General features: G+C 42.2%; 1 protein-coding gene across 8 annotated transcripts in view; it reads left to right on the top strand.

The window, feature by feature from the left end:
• The window catches only part of AAK1 (AP2 associated kinase 1), a 147,599-nt gene extending 136,244 nt beyond the window's left edge, over nt 1-11,355 (top strand). For all 8 annotated transcript variants that reach the window (XM_032497730.1, XM_032497724.1, XM_032497726.1 and 5 more), the window contains one exon: nt 4,390-11,355. In XM_032497730.1, coding sequence (XP_032353621.1) covers nt 4,390-5,519 — 1,130 coding nt within the window. In that variant the 3' untranslated portion in view covers nt 5,520-11,355. The remainder of the gene's footprint in view (nt 1-4,389) is intronic.
• The last annotated feature ends 5,678 nt before the right edge of the window (nt 11,356-17,033 follow it).

The raw sequence follows: 17,033 nt of genomic DNA, 5'->3' as shown, positions 1-17,033 counted from the left end.
CACGAAAGCTATCTTATGCAGTAAAAATGTGAAATTTGAACATTGCTACACAAGTATTGTATTAAAAAAAAAAACAAGGCTGTAAACAAATTTCTTATGTAAACATACAGGAAAATAAAGACTTTTATCTGTTCAAACGGGAGCATGATGTTCAGAGATATAAATAATTTAAAATAGCTGCTGTTCTCCTGATCTGAAAACCCACTTCTGCAAAAGGGGTTGAAACACACTGTTGAGTGACAGGAGGTACCTGAGCACAAGGGAAGGGCAGATACACATGAGAGACTCACCGGGGCGGGGGGGGTGTCGTTTTAATGAGTCCTGGCTACGGTGGCTTCACCCTGCAGTCAGGGAGAGTAAAACGCCAGTGAGCCTGCATCTGCTACGACCAGGCATGGAGCTGTAAAAGGCCGCACAGACTTGCAGCTACCTTTCTCTAATTTAATCTTTAATATACCCAGGCCAATTTAATTAAACATTTATATGTTGGCAACAGCACTTTTATGCCCAGGGAGAAATAGCTCCCATTTAATTGCTCCATTGGCTTGAGACGCACAGCCTCACCAGGCAGAGTTGGTTCCCATCAAATCCCTTATTTCCGCAGTCGTGGGTTTTAACGCAACCACACAACACACGGTAGAACCGAATGCTTAATTTTATCATCTAAGCAAAAGGTCTTGGGAATTATTAGTTTGATGTACATCCCCTGATTTGGCTCTTGAGAGTATGGGTTTCAATTGGTGCTGCATTTCTGAAGTTCTGGTCGAGGGATATTTTGCTTTCTATTTGCTAATCAACCGGATGAGAAGGTTTCCCAATACTCCCAAATCCTCATTTTCAGTTTTTGGCAAGAATTGTGTCTTTGATACCCGCTTTAACTATTTCATTTTATAGGATGGGAGAAGGTAAAATTCTGGTCGCACATGATACAGCGCACTAAGGAATACCCAGCCGGAAATTTGAGTCTTCAGATTTTGGTTTTTTCAGAAAGCACTCTGATGGCCCTCATCAGATAAAAATTTCTATTCCAAATCATTCAGCACCTTGGGTTTCTTTGCAAATTAATAGGGACGTGGTGAGGACGGTTGCCAAATCATCAAATATTTTGGGGGATGCCTTTCCTTACCTCTGAAGCATATAAGCTCTTATTAAATCGACATGATCTGGAGTCTCAAAGCAGTTATCCCTACTGTTGTATCGAAAAGTGCACTTACCCTTAACCTGGCACACAGTCATGCATCAGAGCAAGAAAAAGAAGTGTGTTTTGACTTCTTGCTTAATTTAACGTGCTAAACCAAAATAAAAAGGGACACGACTTGATTTAAGGGAATTAGAACAAAATGCTGTATCTTAAGCTTCATGATAAGGAAGACCATGACGCTGTGAGGCCAGATCTTGGGTTTAAGCCCCCCCTCCCCATAAACCCTCCTCCCCCAACCCCCACCCCTCCAAAGAAACTGGCTAGCTTTATTGAGTTCTGTGGTCACCGGGCATCTGCTATGCATGCCATTGGTTTCCAAAGGAACTGGGCCAAGGCACTGAGGTTAAATTAGTGCAAATCTTTCATTGCTAGTAGGCAGACTGCTTCAAATATGTTTTTCTGACAGCACAAGGCTGTCTTCACATACAGGGACTGTTCACCTTGGAAACACATGCTTTTCCCTCCCTACAAGAACACATTCACAGTCCAAAAAAAACCCTCTAACTACCAACAGGTTTAGTGTTTAGAATCACTCCTTCTCTTGACTACTTTGTTTCTTGTATGAACACCACCAAAGGAGTGTGGAGTCTGCGCTCCCGATGCCCACCATATTTCCTGGGTCTCCGGCCCGCCAGGCCTGGAGAGCGACAAAGGGTGGTGGCTCTCAGCCTTGGTCACATTCGCACCTTCTCTAAAAAGAATGGAAAGGTTAAGACACTTGGCCTTCTCGAGAGAATCCTTTAAATGTACTTGTCTAATCCCATGAAGCAAATTCATGTTGAGAGTTAGGAAATAGGACTGGCCTGGTTTTGCACAACTGGAGACTAGTTCTCCCTTCCAACTTGATGTTACAATGTTGGTGTGACTATGTTTGTAAATTTTTTTAAGTTGTTGGAAATAGAGGTGTGATTTTTCCAGTTATTCGCCATGAAGGTCACAGAGTATGCTCTGAGTTGGCAGATTTACAGGTGACTTGAGGTTAGGAATGTCCTTCCAACCTGTCCCGGACATGGGCACCTCTCCTTGGTACTTTACAGTTTTCAAAATGTAATCTAACACCGCAGGCATATAAAAGGCCCCTCGTTCTGTAGGTGGCTACTTTTTAGAGGTCTGTGCACACAATTTGACTGGACTAAATTTAATATTAATTTCCCCAACACACTAACTCCACTCAAACTAGTGTTCGTTTTCATTATTGGTCCATAAGGTGCCAGAGTTGGTCATTGGCTTGACTAAATTTACCAGTTTTTTTCTTGAGAGATAGTTTGCTCTCCCATAGAACCAGCTTAAGAACATCAACTTTTAGGGTGGTTTTGGAAGATGAGAAGTTGTGCCTTAGTTTTGGGAACTGAAAACTTTGGCTGATACTATGTTAGAAAGTGGTTCAGGGAGTTTGGGGGGACCTTTTGTACCACTTTGCTCAGCAAATCTTATTTTGGAAAACTTCTCTGTCCCCCCTTTTATTTGAAATCATCTGGGAATCACTGTGACAGATCTAGTATCAACATGCTTGCCTGAGAGATTAGGATTCTGACTTTCCACATAAATTGCAAGGGAGAAGGTGTCCCATTTAAATTCCTGTCCCCTGACTAACACTTTCCTATCACCATGTAGGTGCACATATTAAAGTTATAATGCAAGGAAAAATACTATTCAGAAAGCCATTTGGCACCAGTACAGAATTTAACTTAAATACTCTGTAATTTAGAATTCACCAGTACATTCAAACTTTTGGAAAGGAAAATAAAAAATGGGGGTGGGAGATCCCACCTCTTTTTGTTTATGAAAACAACACTTAAGGTCAGAACTGTTTAAGAAGATGCACTGCTCACAAGTTACAGGATTCAAAGAAACAGAATATTTTTGTACAGTATCTTCTAAAATGTTCAGACCTCACTCTACATCTCTTGACAATGTAATGTCTCCTAAGTAACTGGGTTCCCAATAAATTGATTTTGATGCCGCTTTTGCTGTGTTCTGTGTGCTTAATTCAAGCAGAAACTCTAGCAGAGGAAGATTGTTAGAAGTTTCTACTAGCTTATGGTTTGCAGGGGAGAGGGTAATGGGGGGAGGGAAGGATTGAATTACTTCTGTGCCGAGGTTCTGGGTCATCTGTAGCATCCAAATCATTGTCGCTACAATGTTCTGCCCCTGGGTGGGTTGGGAAACCCATGATGAAATGATACCTGTACCCCCAACCACCCTTTTTTCTGGATTCTTCTTGCTTAGTTACATATGCCTTTTTCCTGCCCTCTTGCTAACATGTGCCCAATGACATACTTCTAACCTGCTAATATTTCTTGGAAGGTAAGCTCTCTTGCATTCTGATAATTGTCTCTTTGATTTTCAAAGCCAGAGCACCCTGAGGCACCTCTACCTAGATAGACATAGAGCAGTATATTAGAGTTTGCAAATACTTCTGTAATTACCCGTGCGTTTTACTCCTTCTGCTTAAAGAACTTTATGATGGATTCATTTAAGCAGAGGAGATCTTTGCTGACTGAGAAGACTGAAAACAAAACTCCAGGGCAACTCCAGCTGAAGGTGATTTATTTAGTATAATTTTGATGATGCCTCTTCCCCTTAGAAAGTGCCTTCAGTGTTCGTATTTGGGGCACTCTTCGCTCTTGAGTAGTGCTCATGATGTAAATCATCAAATAATTCTGTATTTTTCAAGCAGTCGTGTTCTGCCCCTTTGGGCAGAGGGTGGCGGGGAGGTCCTGTCCTCAGATCCAGGCAGTATAGAGTAGGGGACCACGTGTCAGATCTGAGCTGAGTTTGCCCCCAGACAGCATTTCTGCATAATCCACAGCTATCATGGTACATGTGGAGATGAGTGACTGGGCGTGTTCGCATCCTGTCCTGAGCCAGCGCCAGGTAGAGCAGGTGTCCGTGCCTGGCCCCGCGCGTAGGAGCCTCGCGTAGTGCCGCTGAATGTCTGTGTGCCCCACATCTTCATCTTTCCTGCACCTTGTGTTCATCATGTTCCGAAATGTGAGACAGTGGTTGGTTGTGTTCCACTCTGTGTGCCGTTTCCTTGCCTGACCTGTCTGTTTCTGTTTTTCCCTTTTCCATTTTCAACATCTATTATTTGGTCGCACGATGTTTCTGCCGCGGGCCGACCCTTAAATGTTCCAAGGCGAGTGGAGTGGACCCATGCATTAATTCTGCCTCTTGTGCTTTTCTAGGTCTCCAGAGAGAGCCCAACCCCTGTCCTGTAATAAGTGTAGAGCACTTTAAAGAGTCAACGGGTGTGAAAGGCCTTCCCCTGTATGCAGACCCCTCCAGAGTTCCTGGCACGAAAACTCAGAACAATTTAGAATCTGACTACTTGGCCCGAGATGGTCCCTCAAGCAACAGCTCGTTCCACAGCAGTGAAGAGGAAGGGACTGACGTCGAGGGGGACATGCTGGACTGCAGTGGGTCGCGACCCCTCCTCATGGAGTCCGAAGAGGAGGAGGAGAGCTGCAGGCCCCCCCAGGGGAAGCTGGGAGGAGCCGTGCCCTTCGCCCAGCCGGAGGTCTCCACCCAGCAAGCCGAGGCCGTGCCAGGGGGAAGAAAGAACCAGTTCCAAGCCCTCACGCAACCAGCCGCCGATGGTCTCGGGGAGCCAGACGTTTTCGCCACTGCCCCCTTCCGGAGCTCCCGGGTTCCCGCTGACGACACGGACATTTTCACCAAAGCCCCGTTCGTCTCCAAGGGCAGCGTGGCTCCTTCCCAGCCAGAGGAGGCAGACGTGTTCTTGAGAGCTCCTTTTACCAAGAAGAAAAGCGTGGAGGAGTTAACGGTGGCCCCGAGCCCCTCCCAGGAGTCGCCGGCGCAGGCCAGCCTCCTCGGTCAGACCGACGACCTGCCTCTGCTCCCGGGCCTTGATCGAGCCGTGTACCCCTCTGTCCGAGCTCAGTATTCCAGGGCTGGTTTTGCCCAGCCGTCTAACCTCCCCTCCCATTCTGCGCAAGCAGCAGACCATCTTGAGAGCATTGCTCCCAGGGGCTCTTCCCTGGAATCTGGGGCCCATCCTAATGACAGAAACAAAGGACCTCAGCCCCAGAAAGAAGCTGTCTCAGGCCCCACGGCTGGCAAACCATTCCGCCCCCAGTCTTTATCCAAATATTCCCGTCACTATAGCCCGGAAGACGAGCCAAGTCCAGAAGCCCGGCCCATTGCTGCCTACAAAATTGTTTCTCACACCAATAAGCAGTCGATCGCTGGCTCTGTTTCCATCACATCCCTTTCCTCCAGGACTACGGAGCTGCCAGCTGCTGATCCTTTTGCCTTAGCACCCTTTCCTTCAAAATCAGGCAAGCAGAAACCTTAGGAGCCATACCTGAGCCTTAGGCCCCTGTCTCTACCCCACCCTCTGCACCCCCCATCACTCCGGGCTGAGCCTTCCTGGGAAGAAATGTATCAAGTGCGATGTGACCTTTCAGTTCCATGAGTCAGAGCAGAACTTCTTCAGTCAGCAAACTCAACTGAGGTGATACTAAGTTGAAACTCCTTTAAGTTACGCTCATTTCTTTGGTTTATAGTGATTTCTAGACTGTCAGGCATTTCTAGCTCCACCCAGAACTCTGCTTTTTTTTTTTTTTTTTTTTTTTTTGGTTTGCCCAGAAACAGTTTAAGTCTAGAACTACTTCCCAGTAAATCGAGAGATAACTTCCCAAAGGGGCCATGTTATTGCTAGTTCTATTCCTGTAGGTCCTGTTCTGAGTCTTGTCTGTTAAGGAATCAAGGAGAGTCCCTCCAGGACTTGATTTCATACTCCTGACAAGGGTATATTTCAGGAAGGACATGCAAGATCAAAATTCCACACGTCAAAAGGAAGTGTAACCCTGCAGATGCTGATCATTCCCGTAAAAGCAGCAGCTCTGGAAAGATTCTCTGGATCTGTTTCTGAGTCCGTGGAAGCCAGGCTGGCCCTCGTGCATGAGTGTGGGTGTGTAATGTGTGTCAGATCCTTTTCTGTGTAGAAGTGCAAACCGATGAGGGATCTGTGCTCGTGTCTAATAGTACTGAACCATCCTCATGGGCACACTTCTCAAATCCGTATGTGTGCGCATGTCTGTGTGCACAGGAAGCACCTTCCCTTTAGGGAAGTCCTGTCCCACCAGGCAAACCTCCACAGTCACTCATTTACTGGTATTTGTCTCCTGATCTAACTGACTTGAACCCTGTTTTTTTAAGTTCTTTTCTCATGGCAAATTTGAATTCATTGGAATGTGTGGGAAAATTCTGCTGGAACTGAAGTTTCTAAGTAGCTTTTTTTTTTCTTTCCCCTTCCAGAATTTGCTGTTTGCTATTAACAAATTCCATTTACACAGTCTTGAAAAAGAATTATCCTTATATGGTTTCCCCTCAAAACAACAGAAAAAAGCACCTTGTTACAGTTCCAACCCCTGGGTTTGCGGTCTAAGTAATTTTTAAAAGTACTTAAAAACCTTAGGTCTGAGGACTCCATGCTGTCATTATAAAATTAATTTATCATGAGACTAGACCACCAATTCGATTTTCCTGTTTGTTTTTCCACATCCTTGCCATCTTTCTGTACTGCCTCTTAAGGCAATAGAAATTCAAGACATGTAAGTTTGTCTGTGAGAATGGAAAAGAGCTGAATCAGCTAGCCTTGAAAACCTTTCTGTTCTCTCCTTTGATGTTGAAGCAGGTCAGATAGGTGACTGACTTGTGCTTTTGAAATGTCTCCTCTTTCTGGAAAGATCTGACTCATTCTTGGCTGTTTTCATATCCTTTATTAGGAGTGCCTTAAAAGGAAACTTAGGTCTCGATGGGACAATTTTGCTGAAGAAGTTCAACTTAATGTTTCCACTTGAAAGCTTCGTGTGACTTGGAGTAAATGTTAGTGATTTCTCCATTAGCTGGAGAAGTTGGGAGAGTTGCTTACCAAATCAGATTAACGATTTAAGAATTATTGGAAATTCATCCAAGAATGGAGCCTGAATGCCAAACTCGATTGCAGTGAATTAGGTGTCATACTCTTTAAGTCTGAAGTTCAAGGATCTTGGCAGTAAAATATGAACAGAGTCTTTTCAAGACTTTTTCTAATCTAGTCTCCACCCATTTTGTCTGACCAGATTAAAAGGTAAATAACGGGCACTGGACTGGGTCTACCAGCAGTGGTTTTCCAACTGAGGTTCTGGCTGTGCTGGTCCTTCACTTTGGCAGATACTATATGTTCATTCCCAGAGTTGGCTTTTCTCCTGGTGATCATTTCTGAATTTTCTATGTAACAGTGGATGCAGAATCATCTTTCCAGCTGAATGGTTTTGGCTCACGTATATGAAACAGTGCACCCCAGACTCTTCCCTTGGCCATTACCAAGTAAAGCCTTCACGTTCCGGAGCTAAAAGGATAAAGGGAGTATTCAGGGAGAGTCTCACCCCAGAAACTCTTATTAAATTAGAAGGTAATTCTGATTCACTCTTCCAAATAGTCAGCATTGCCTCTGGAACAGCCCTGCAAAATGACTTTCCTTGGGTTATCTGATCAGTCCCTCCTGATCATTTTAGTCATCAAGGTTAAGTCAGTAAAATCATGGTGGCCATTTTAGTTTTCAAGGTAAAACCAGTAAAATCATGGTAATTTTATTATATAATTGAATCAGTTGTCAAGCTGGGCTTGTAAGCCTTTTTTAATGCTCACTGGAGACCTATGATGGGTGGAGACAAAATACCTTTTAAAATAGGAAATGAATATAAACACATGCAAATTACTTTTGTGTTCTTACTGGGTGTTCCATGAAAATTTTTTGACTAAACCCTATAGTCAAATTTAGAATACATTAATAGCTAATAACTAGTGAATTCTGCACTGATCTTCTTGGGATCACATAGGGGAAATGTATCATTTCAAGATAAAATGTTGCCAGAGGCCATCCTGAATCTGGACGTCTGGAAAGTGTAGTTTTAAGGGGATCACGAGTGCTCAGGGTGCTTTGGATTCGTAGCAAATGCATGTTTCCAACAACTACTGCAGCAGGTTAACATTAAAGAGAAAAAACATATAGTCAACAAAATACCACAGTGTTTGTATTAGTTTATGTGTTAACTTGCTTTACACATAAGATACGGAACGCGGGAACCTGTGACCTTTCATTTCAATGGAGCACAATGAGCCAGAATATATTTAGACATAAAGCACTGAACCGTGACATACACTGATGAACTCTTACTAAAGAATCCACAGTAACCGACTAACAGGCACTATTGAATTAATGAAGTTATCTGATGTGTGGTGAAAAATATTCAGCATATCTGTTTCTTGGGCTCACAGCCCTTTGGCTCCAAATCCTTGTTAGATGGGAAAATGGAACGAACAAAATTTGATGCTGAAGCAGTTGCTGGGCAGGACCTGAGGGAATCTAGGTCACAAACTCCATTTCATTTTGGGTCCGCTCATTGTTGACTTGAAAATTCGTATGTGTGGACTGGTATGTATGAATTCACATGCCCACATTAGGTCTGAATTTCACCAGGCAACCAAGATTTCTTTTGAAATTTTCAAGAAAAATACCAGTATCTTATTGATCCATTATCTAGTAAGTTTTTCTTTCTTCTTCTTCTTTTTTTGGAATTTTTTTAAATGGAGGTACTGAGAATTGAACCCGGGACCTCATGCATGCTAAGCATGACCACTGAGCTATACCCAGCCCTGAGTAAGTTTTAGAATACATGTACATCAGTGTTTCCAACTATCTGGTGGACATTTCGCTGGCTCATAAAGTAGCAGATTTCAGTTTTCTTTAAAATAGGTGTAATTACCAGAGTGATCTGACAATAGGCATTCAATCATGCTGTATTTGCTTCTATAACAAGAAGTCATCAAAACGTAGGTTATGTAATATGTATGCATTATGTCAAATAGGAAATTTTATTATATAAGAAACTAGAAAAGGGTGAGATCCAACTCACTTTCCAGCAGGAAGGATACTACTTAAAATGGAAACCCGTAAGTCCCTTGAATAAAGTGTCCTATGTCTTTGGAATTGAAATTGGAGAACACGGGCCAATCAGCTCTGGAATGGCTGCTCGTTACACAGATGCAGTTTTATATGAGGAATTTAGAACCCAGATTATTCGGATGTAAATTATATAGGAGAGCCACTGAAAAGACCACAGCTTCTAAGGGGGCAGGAGTGCCTTATAAATGCCCATCGCTACCCCTGAGTTAACCCTTCAATCCGGCCTTCTGGAGTAAGCATGAAGATTTTAAATGGAATCATGTGATTTAAATTCTTACTTTTCCCAACGACATTGTCAACTACTACTTGTAGTTCGTCTGTGTGTTTGAACCACCAGAACACTTGCAGATGTGTGAAGTTCACTTGAAGGAATTCAAAATGCTTGAAAATAAAAAGTAGTATCTGGTTGGGAATTGTTTTTGTGTTCTTTTGCTCTAGAATAAATGTGCTAGGTTGCTGCTGAAAACAACTAGCTGCTCAGCTTGGATTAGGCATCCACCCTGGCAGTGTCTTGATTTCCAAGATGCCACCTTGCTCTCCGACCTCCTGGTCCTACTGGCCTCATTTTGCACTTTGACCTTTATTATAGGAAACAGGCCTCCCACGTGTGATGCCCAAGATCCCTTCGTTAAAACACTGCCAGACACAGGTCTTCCTGCCTTTTCTCTACCCCTGCAAAGTCTTTCTGGCTCACCTTCCTTCTTCCTGTTCCTGCTTCATTTCCTCACATGACATTCCTCAATTTATGACCATCCCAGTATGGGTAATGAGAAATGTGATTGATCATGTTAATTCGTATTTGCTTCCCTTGTTACTGTCAACAGTTTCTTCTTAAATTTCAGCCTAGCCTGTGATAATCCCACCACACTGGAATAATTCCAAATAATGAAATGGCACATCTTTCCCATTTCTTACAGACTAGAAGGAAGGATGAAGGAAGGTTGGCAGAAGCCCAGCCTCCTCCTATGGAGATGCAACCCAAAGGCCTCAGTGCTCTCCACCTTGACCTGACACAGGCCCGGAGTGCCCCAGAATGCAGGGGCAAGTTCATGTGTGAAGAGACCCTAGACTAGCTGGTAAAAATGGCTAAATGTTAACCAGCCCACTGGTGGCTTAGTCCAGCATCCCTATACCTTGTAATTCCACAAGAAATTTAGTCTGAGCTCAGAAGTGTCGATGTGAGTGACATACTGTTTAGAGTTTACAGTGACAATGTTCTGTTCTTGAAATTAAGTCAATGTTACCCACGTTGCATCAGAATAGAACCACATACACATGTTGGAAGGATCGGTTTGATTCCTTTTGATAAGGAATTGCAGAAATGGTTGTTACCAATGTCCACTGTGAGACTTTGGGAGTGAGAGAAGGTGATACCACCTTCCCACCCTGAAATGGCAAGTCAGTTGTCTTCTCTGAGTCTACCAAGGACTCCTGTTTGACGAGTGTGAGTGGAGTGTGTGCCTGTGTACATGTGTGTGTATCCTCATGCTTTCTGCCGTGGTTTTGAAGACCTCCTAAGGAAGGCATCCAAAGACACTCAGGAGGTGACAGTAGGTATCTAGAGTGAGTAAATCCAGTTCTGTTTGCCTACAACTTTCTGAGTGAGAACTGGAGTTGTTCCAGATGAAGGTGGGAAAACTCAGCCATTGCCTTAGACTCGTTTCCACAGTAAGCATGCTCTTCTCATCCACAAGGATGAGACTCAGTAGGGTTTGACCTGAACCCCTGGCTCGTGTGTGGTATTGGGAGAGCAGTAATGACCAGAACACTACAAGGCCTGCAAGATGTCACTTGGAAAGATGGAACATTTAACGTCATTTGTTAAGGGATAGAAACCAAATAAAGGCCAAGGACCATGAAGAAGAGGTGACCTCCCTCTACTGACTGTATTTTGAGTTGACGGAGGTCGGCCCAGCTGTAAGGAGTATTGAGGTCATCAGACCTCAGAAAACAGTATGTGCATGCAGTCTCAAGGGCTGTGACATGAGAAAGGGAAAAAGACATTTACAGAGTCAATCTTAACAGTTTTTGCAATACCTCTTATTTGCAGATTATTGGATTTATGTTATTGTACCCTTTGTGTGATCTATCTTATGTATCTGATAGTTTTTATGAATTAATTGTTTGAGTTGTAAACTCCTATACACTTTATTAAAATGGACCTAATTAAAATAAATGATTTACACTTTGTATTATTTCTTAAGTCAGATCTTCCTAGAATTAAAGGGCTCCATAAGCACCTTTCACGTAGTACCAAGGTTAGTTCTACATTTTTAAGTATCAGAGAACAACTTTTGGTTGGTTGGTTGATTAGTTGGTTGGTTGGTTTCCCATGCTGGCTTGTTATTTCCTGAGACCTGCTTCTATTCTAGATGTTTGTGGAGGCATAAGAGAAATAATACGAGATAATGGAGCTGGAAGGCTGAGTGGGGAAAACCACACAGCTCCCTGCTATGTAAACTTTCCCGTGAACTTCTAAAGTATGTTACCTGGGTCTGCCCTGCATCAGTATGCAGTCTTAAAAAAAAATCCTTGAGAGGTGGGGTATATAGCTCAAGTGGTGGAGCACATTGCTTAGCTTGCGTGAGGTCCTGGGTTCAATTCCCAGCACCTCCTCTAAAAATAAATAAATAAACTAATTACCTCCCCACCTCAAAAAAAAAAAAAAAAGAAAAAAGAAAAAAAAAAGAAAAAAGAAAAAAAAATCCTCGAAGAGAGACCATGAGAAACTAGAGAGAAGTCTTAGGTAGAAAAGGACGATACCTAAGAATTTTAAAATCCATACTGTGGGGGGAAACCCGCCTGCCTATTTCCTTTCCAAATCTGAGAAAAAATAACAGTAATATTTGAGCATGAATGAGCTTGACGTCCCAATTCAGGGAGAACGTAATGAGCTGAGTTCACAGATGTGGTGTTCAAAGAAGATCCAGGGATCCAAAGAGTTTGGGTAGAACATGCATGAGTTAAACCCGAGTTGGCTACTTGTTCTGAAGATTTATTTAAGATGTGATTCATCTGTCTATCTTTAAACATATGCCCTACCTAGTCCTACAATGTGGAGTTCTGTTTCTTTCTATTTCAAGTTATCATTAGCCCAAAGCACAGTCGTCCTTATCTGTGACTCAGACTGCTCTGGGGGAAGCCCGTTCAGATGCATCACTCCCACTGAGATGCAGGATTCAAGAGTGTTCTGCAGAGGTGGACAGAGCTTACCTGTGGTGACTCAGCTCTGCCTTAAACTGCTGGGACAGCCAAAGTTAGAAGCTCCAGCTCCCACGGGGTGGTCTCTGTTTACTTTCACTCTTTGACGACTCAACTGTTACCAGCTCTAAGACTGGTTGATAAGAGACCAGCCAGGGAGGACTTGCCTACATAATAATGCCTCCTCGTCTGGAAACAAGTGGGAGGAACCAGAGTGAGACCGTGGGGACAGCCATGAGCAGATGGTTTAGATCCGTTTCCCTGGATTTGAAGATAAAGATCTCTTCCCTTACATCCTGTATTTTTCCTTGAGTTTGTCTTCCCTTATGTTGAAGTAATAAGATCTATGGGCTTAAGTTAGCATGTTAGCTTACATGAAAAGACATCAAGTAATTCTTCAACCTGCTTTTCTGTAAGCTTAGCCCAGAGGCCCAAAAGGAATCTAAGTATTTCCTTCAGAAGGCAGCCCAGTTTTCTAGCGCTGATGTTTTGGGACCAATACCATCATGACACGTGGGATTCCCAAAGTCAATACTGTGAAATTAATAGTTCTACCACATCTCCCATGCCTCATCTTGTTTTTGAGCAGGACCTTTTGACCCCAAGGACATCCTTTATTTTTCACTCTTTAGAGAACCGTTATGTAATCTGAGGGAAATGGACCACAGTTTTCTCAAGGAGTAACCAAAAATTAAATATAAACTGTCAGCCTTTATTCAGTTTATAATGAACATTACTTGTAGAAATACTTAGTTCAAGTAAAATTTAAAACAGCTAAAGCTGCACATCAAAAATTGATGGAAGAATGAAATTGGGACAATTTAAGTCAAAATTTTCATTTGGGAAGTTAGAATTTAGTAGGTATAGTGGCCACACGAGAACTCAGTAGCAGAACCATTGGTAAAATTTGAAATGAACCAAAAATCAACTCAGAAATCTCCGTTGTAAAATGTATATAGAAAAGACTGGATCCCAACAAATACATTTACAATAAAATGGAAATACATGGCATAGGAAATTGATCCAAGAATTAAACTGACTTAATGGAGTTGCTTAATAGAATTTCTTGATGAAAATTCATCAGTATTTAGCCAAGTTAAAGTATCTGTATTCAAACACATTGGATGAAACCACCACAGTGGTCCAAAATGTCCTGGGCCTGCACAAGGGCTATCAAAGAAAAGCTGTCTAGATGGCCATTAGCTGCGAGGATCAGGAGAGAAGCTGAGTCCTGATACGCGGAAATCAGCAGTCAGTGGTATTTGAATGCCTGGATACAGATGAGATCAGTGAAGGAGAGCGCAGAGTGAGGAGAGCACTTACAACATCCTTTGGGAACATCTACATCCAAAGTGAAGGTGGAGAAAAAAAGCCACGAAGAAACTGAGCCACAAATGTTGGCAGAAAAACAGAAAGGTGACACCAAAACTAAGGACAGGAAAAAATTTCAAGGAAGAGGTGTGGGCAGAAGCATTAGATGCCACAGAGAGAAAAAAAGAGACAAAAATGTTTGTTGGATCTGTCAGGAGGCTATTGATCTCAGCAAAAGCAATTGCAGTAAAGTGGTGGGGACTGACTGCAGTGGGTTAAAGAGTAAGCAGGGTGTAAAGAACGAAAGATACATTTTAAAGAAGGGAGGGGGTTTCATTTTATACAATGACCTTGAATAATCCACCATTCAAGGACATGGTACATCTGCACTGATCCTTCCCCCACAACGCATATCTCGTCTCCAACTTTTTTCCCATTGCGTGGTGATTTTTTTTCTTAAAAGATTTATCCTTTTTAAATTAATGGTCTTCCCCATATCTTATATCTAACTTGCATTCCAGTAGCATTGATTTGGATGTGTTTTTCCCCTCCAGTTCTCATTCTCGTAACATCACTGAACAAATGTTTTGATGTCATTTTTAGGATAGAAAGGGAGAATTACACTATAATATCAATGAATTATTAAAAAAAAACAAACAAACAGTGACTGTGGTAGGCTAAACAAAGCTTCCTCACTCCCCCAGTAGGTCCACATTCTAATCATCAAAACTTGTGAATGATAAACTCACACAGCAAAAGGGCTTTAGCAGATGTGGTTCAGTTAAGGATCTTGAAATGGGGAGATTATCCTGAATTATCCAGGTGGGCCCAACACAATCAGAGCAATCTTTGAGATGCAGGAGAAGTTAGAGAAGATGATGTGATGACAGAAGCGAAGATTGGAGTGATACTTTGAAAACAGAGGACGCCAAAGAATACAGGTAGACTCTAGAAGGTGAAAAAGACAAGGAAACAGATTCTCCCTTCAGAGCCTTTACAAGGAACCAGCGCTGCTGACAACTTGACTTTACCCCAATGAAAATGATTTTTTGGAGGGAGGGTGTAGTTCAGTGGTAGCGTGTATGCCTAGCATGCATGAAGTCCTGGGTTCAATCCCCAGTACCTCCATTTAAAAGATAAATAAATAAATAAATTGCCCCTCCCTCCCAAAAAAACCCCACAAAAACAAAAAAACCAAGCTGGAGGCTCAGCTCGCACATGAACCATTCTCTAAAAGAAAATGATTTTAAACATCTGACCTCCAGACTGTAAGAATAAACCACTAAGGTTTGTGATCATTTGTTACAGCAGAAACAGGAAACTAATCCAGTCACAGAAATTACTCTCCAAGGTTCTGAGACAAGTTAACGCCAGCATAGTTCTTATAATAGTGACAAAGGGCAATAGACACCTGGTGTTGAGGGATGGTGGGGAAGAACATGGGTTAAGACTACTTGTCCATCACTTCCAAGCTGTGTGAACTTGATCAAATTACTGAACTTTCAAGGGTCTCAGTTTCTTCATCTGTAAAATGGGGACAACATTAAATGCCCATGACATAGATTGTCATGAGGTGTGGAAGAATGGCCCATTTTAAGTGCTCAATGTTAGCTATTTCTGTCTGATTTATCAGCTGTACTGTCACCACCATTGGGTAATGTCACCATTCCCGCAGCCCACCAAGCTTTGAAATTGTGCTTTACTGGACATTTTTTAATATTTGCATTTATTTCATATTTGGACACAAACTGAGACTTTATTAATGTTTTAAAATTACACAAAATGTGATCATGCTAAGAGCTTGAATGGAAATGAAGAAAGAGCTTGCCAGTGGGGGACACAGATGAAGGATTAATGAGGGAAATGCCTGAATATATTTGTATGCTAGCAGCTAAGGAGAAACAATCTGCAGAGAGGGAGCAGATGAAGACGAAGAAATAACTAAATGAAAAGCAAATGGACAGCAAGTACAGCCAGCATCCAGATCTTGGTTTCTAAATACCGTTCCCTAATAAAAGGAGCCAGGGCTCCAGGAGAAATGGCTGATTCTAGGGCTGAGGCAGGAAATACACAAGATGAACCAGGAGCATCCGTAGTCCCAAAAAGTAAAGGCATGCTCAAAACAAAACAAAACAAAAACACAGGGACACAGGCTCAACCTGAATTTACTTCCAATGGCCAGAGCTGAAATAACTTAAGCAATGAAATAAATAACACAGTATTAGATTATAACAAACTATAAAGTAAATATCCATGAGTGCATGCTGATATAACAAATGACAATAAGTAAATGAAGAAGAAAAGATTTATCTCACACAGGAGAATTTCAGTGAATTTATTTAGATCCTCCACCCTCCTCAAAGTGGAGCTTAATTCCACAAACTTTGAGTGGGGGTTGTAGCTTTAAAGAGCAACATATGGAAGGGGAAGGAGGAGGGAGTAACTTTAAGGTGAGAAAACCTGAAAAACACCACCTTGGCCAGATGATTAATGTTAACATCAACAGTGGTAAGTCATGTTGATAACATGAACCTTTGATGTGATGTGATGAGAAGGGCGTTCACTTCTATGGTCTTCCTCCCCAAACTTGTAACCCTAGTCAAACCAAGAGAATAATGCCAAACTGTGGAGTTTGGTTAATGTGGGTTCCTTAGCTGTAGCAAATGTGTAACGGTAATGTAAGATGCTATCAGCAGTGGAAACTGGATAAGGGATACACCGAAACAATCTGTACAATCTTTGCCACTTTTGTGTAAATCTAATATATTCAAACCAAAAGTTTACTTAAAAAATAATAAATTGGGCAAACTCCCTAAGGAATGGGAGGAGGAGTAAGGAGGCAGATGGATCCAGAAAACAGGTGAAGGTAGTGGCTTTGGGTAAGGAAGATGCCTCTTCTCCTGCCATGGGAGTAAGGAGGTAAGATTAATGCTGTGTTGGGGAGGAAAACTTTCTCTCTACCCTCTTAGGTTCATTTCTTGGGAGCCTGCAAATTAAACTGCCAAATGATAGATTAGGAAGAGAAAAGACATTTTTATCCACATACTTACATGGGCGTTCACAGAAAAATATGACTCGATGAGGTGGTTCAAATGTGGGGCTTACACACCATCTTAATAATGTGTCGTCCCAAACAATCAGTAAACAGTCTATCATAAGAATAGAAGAGAGTTTTATTCAAGCCAAACTGAGGATTATATCCTGACAAACAGTCTCTCAGTACCTCTGAGAGGACAGCTCTGAAGACACAGAGAAGGAGCCAGTATGTATATGTTTTTTGGCTAGGAAATACATGTAGTCAAGCATACATTTTGGTAAAAAAAAAAAAAAAAGAAATTACTGTTA

Source organism: Camelus ferus, chromosome 15, assembly GCF_009834535.1.
Source record: "Camelus ferus isolate YT-003-E chromosome 15, BCGSAC_Cfer_1.0, whole genome shotgun sequence".
Taxonomy (NCBI): domain Eukaryota; kingdom Metazoa; phylum Chordata; class Mammalia; order Artiodactyla; family Camelidae; genus Camelus; species Camelus ferus.
This window is presented reverse-complemented; position numbering and strand designations above follow the sequence as displayed.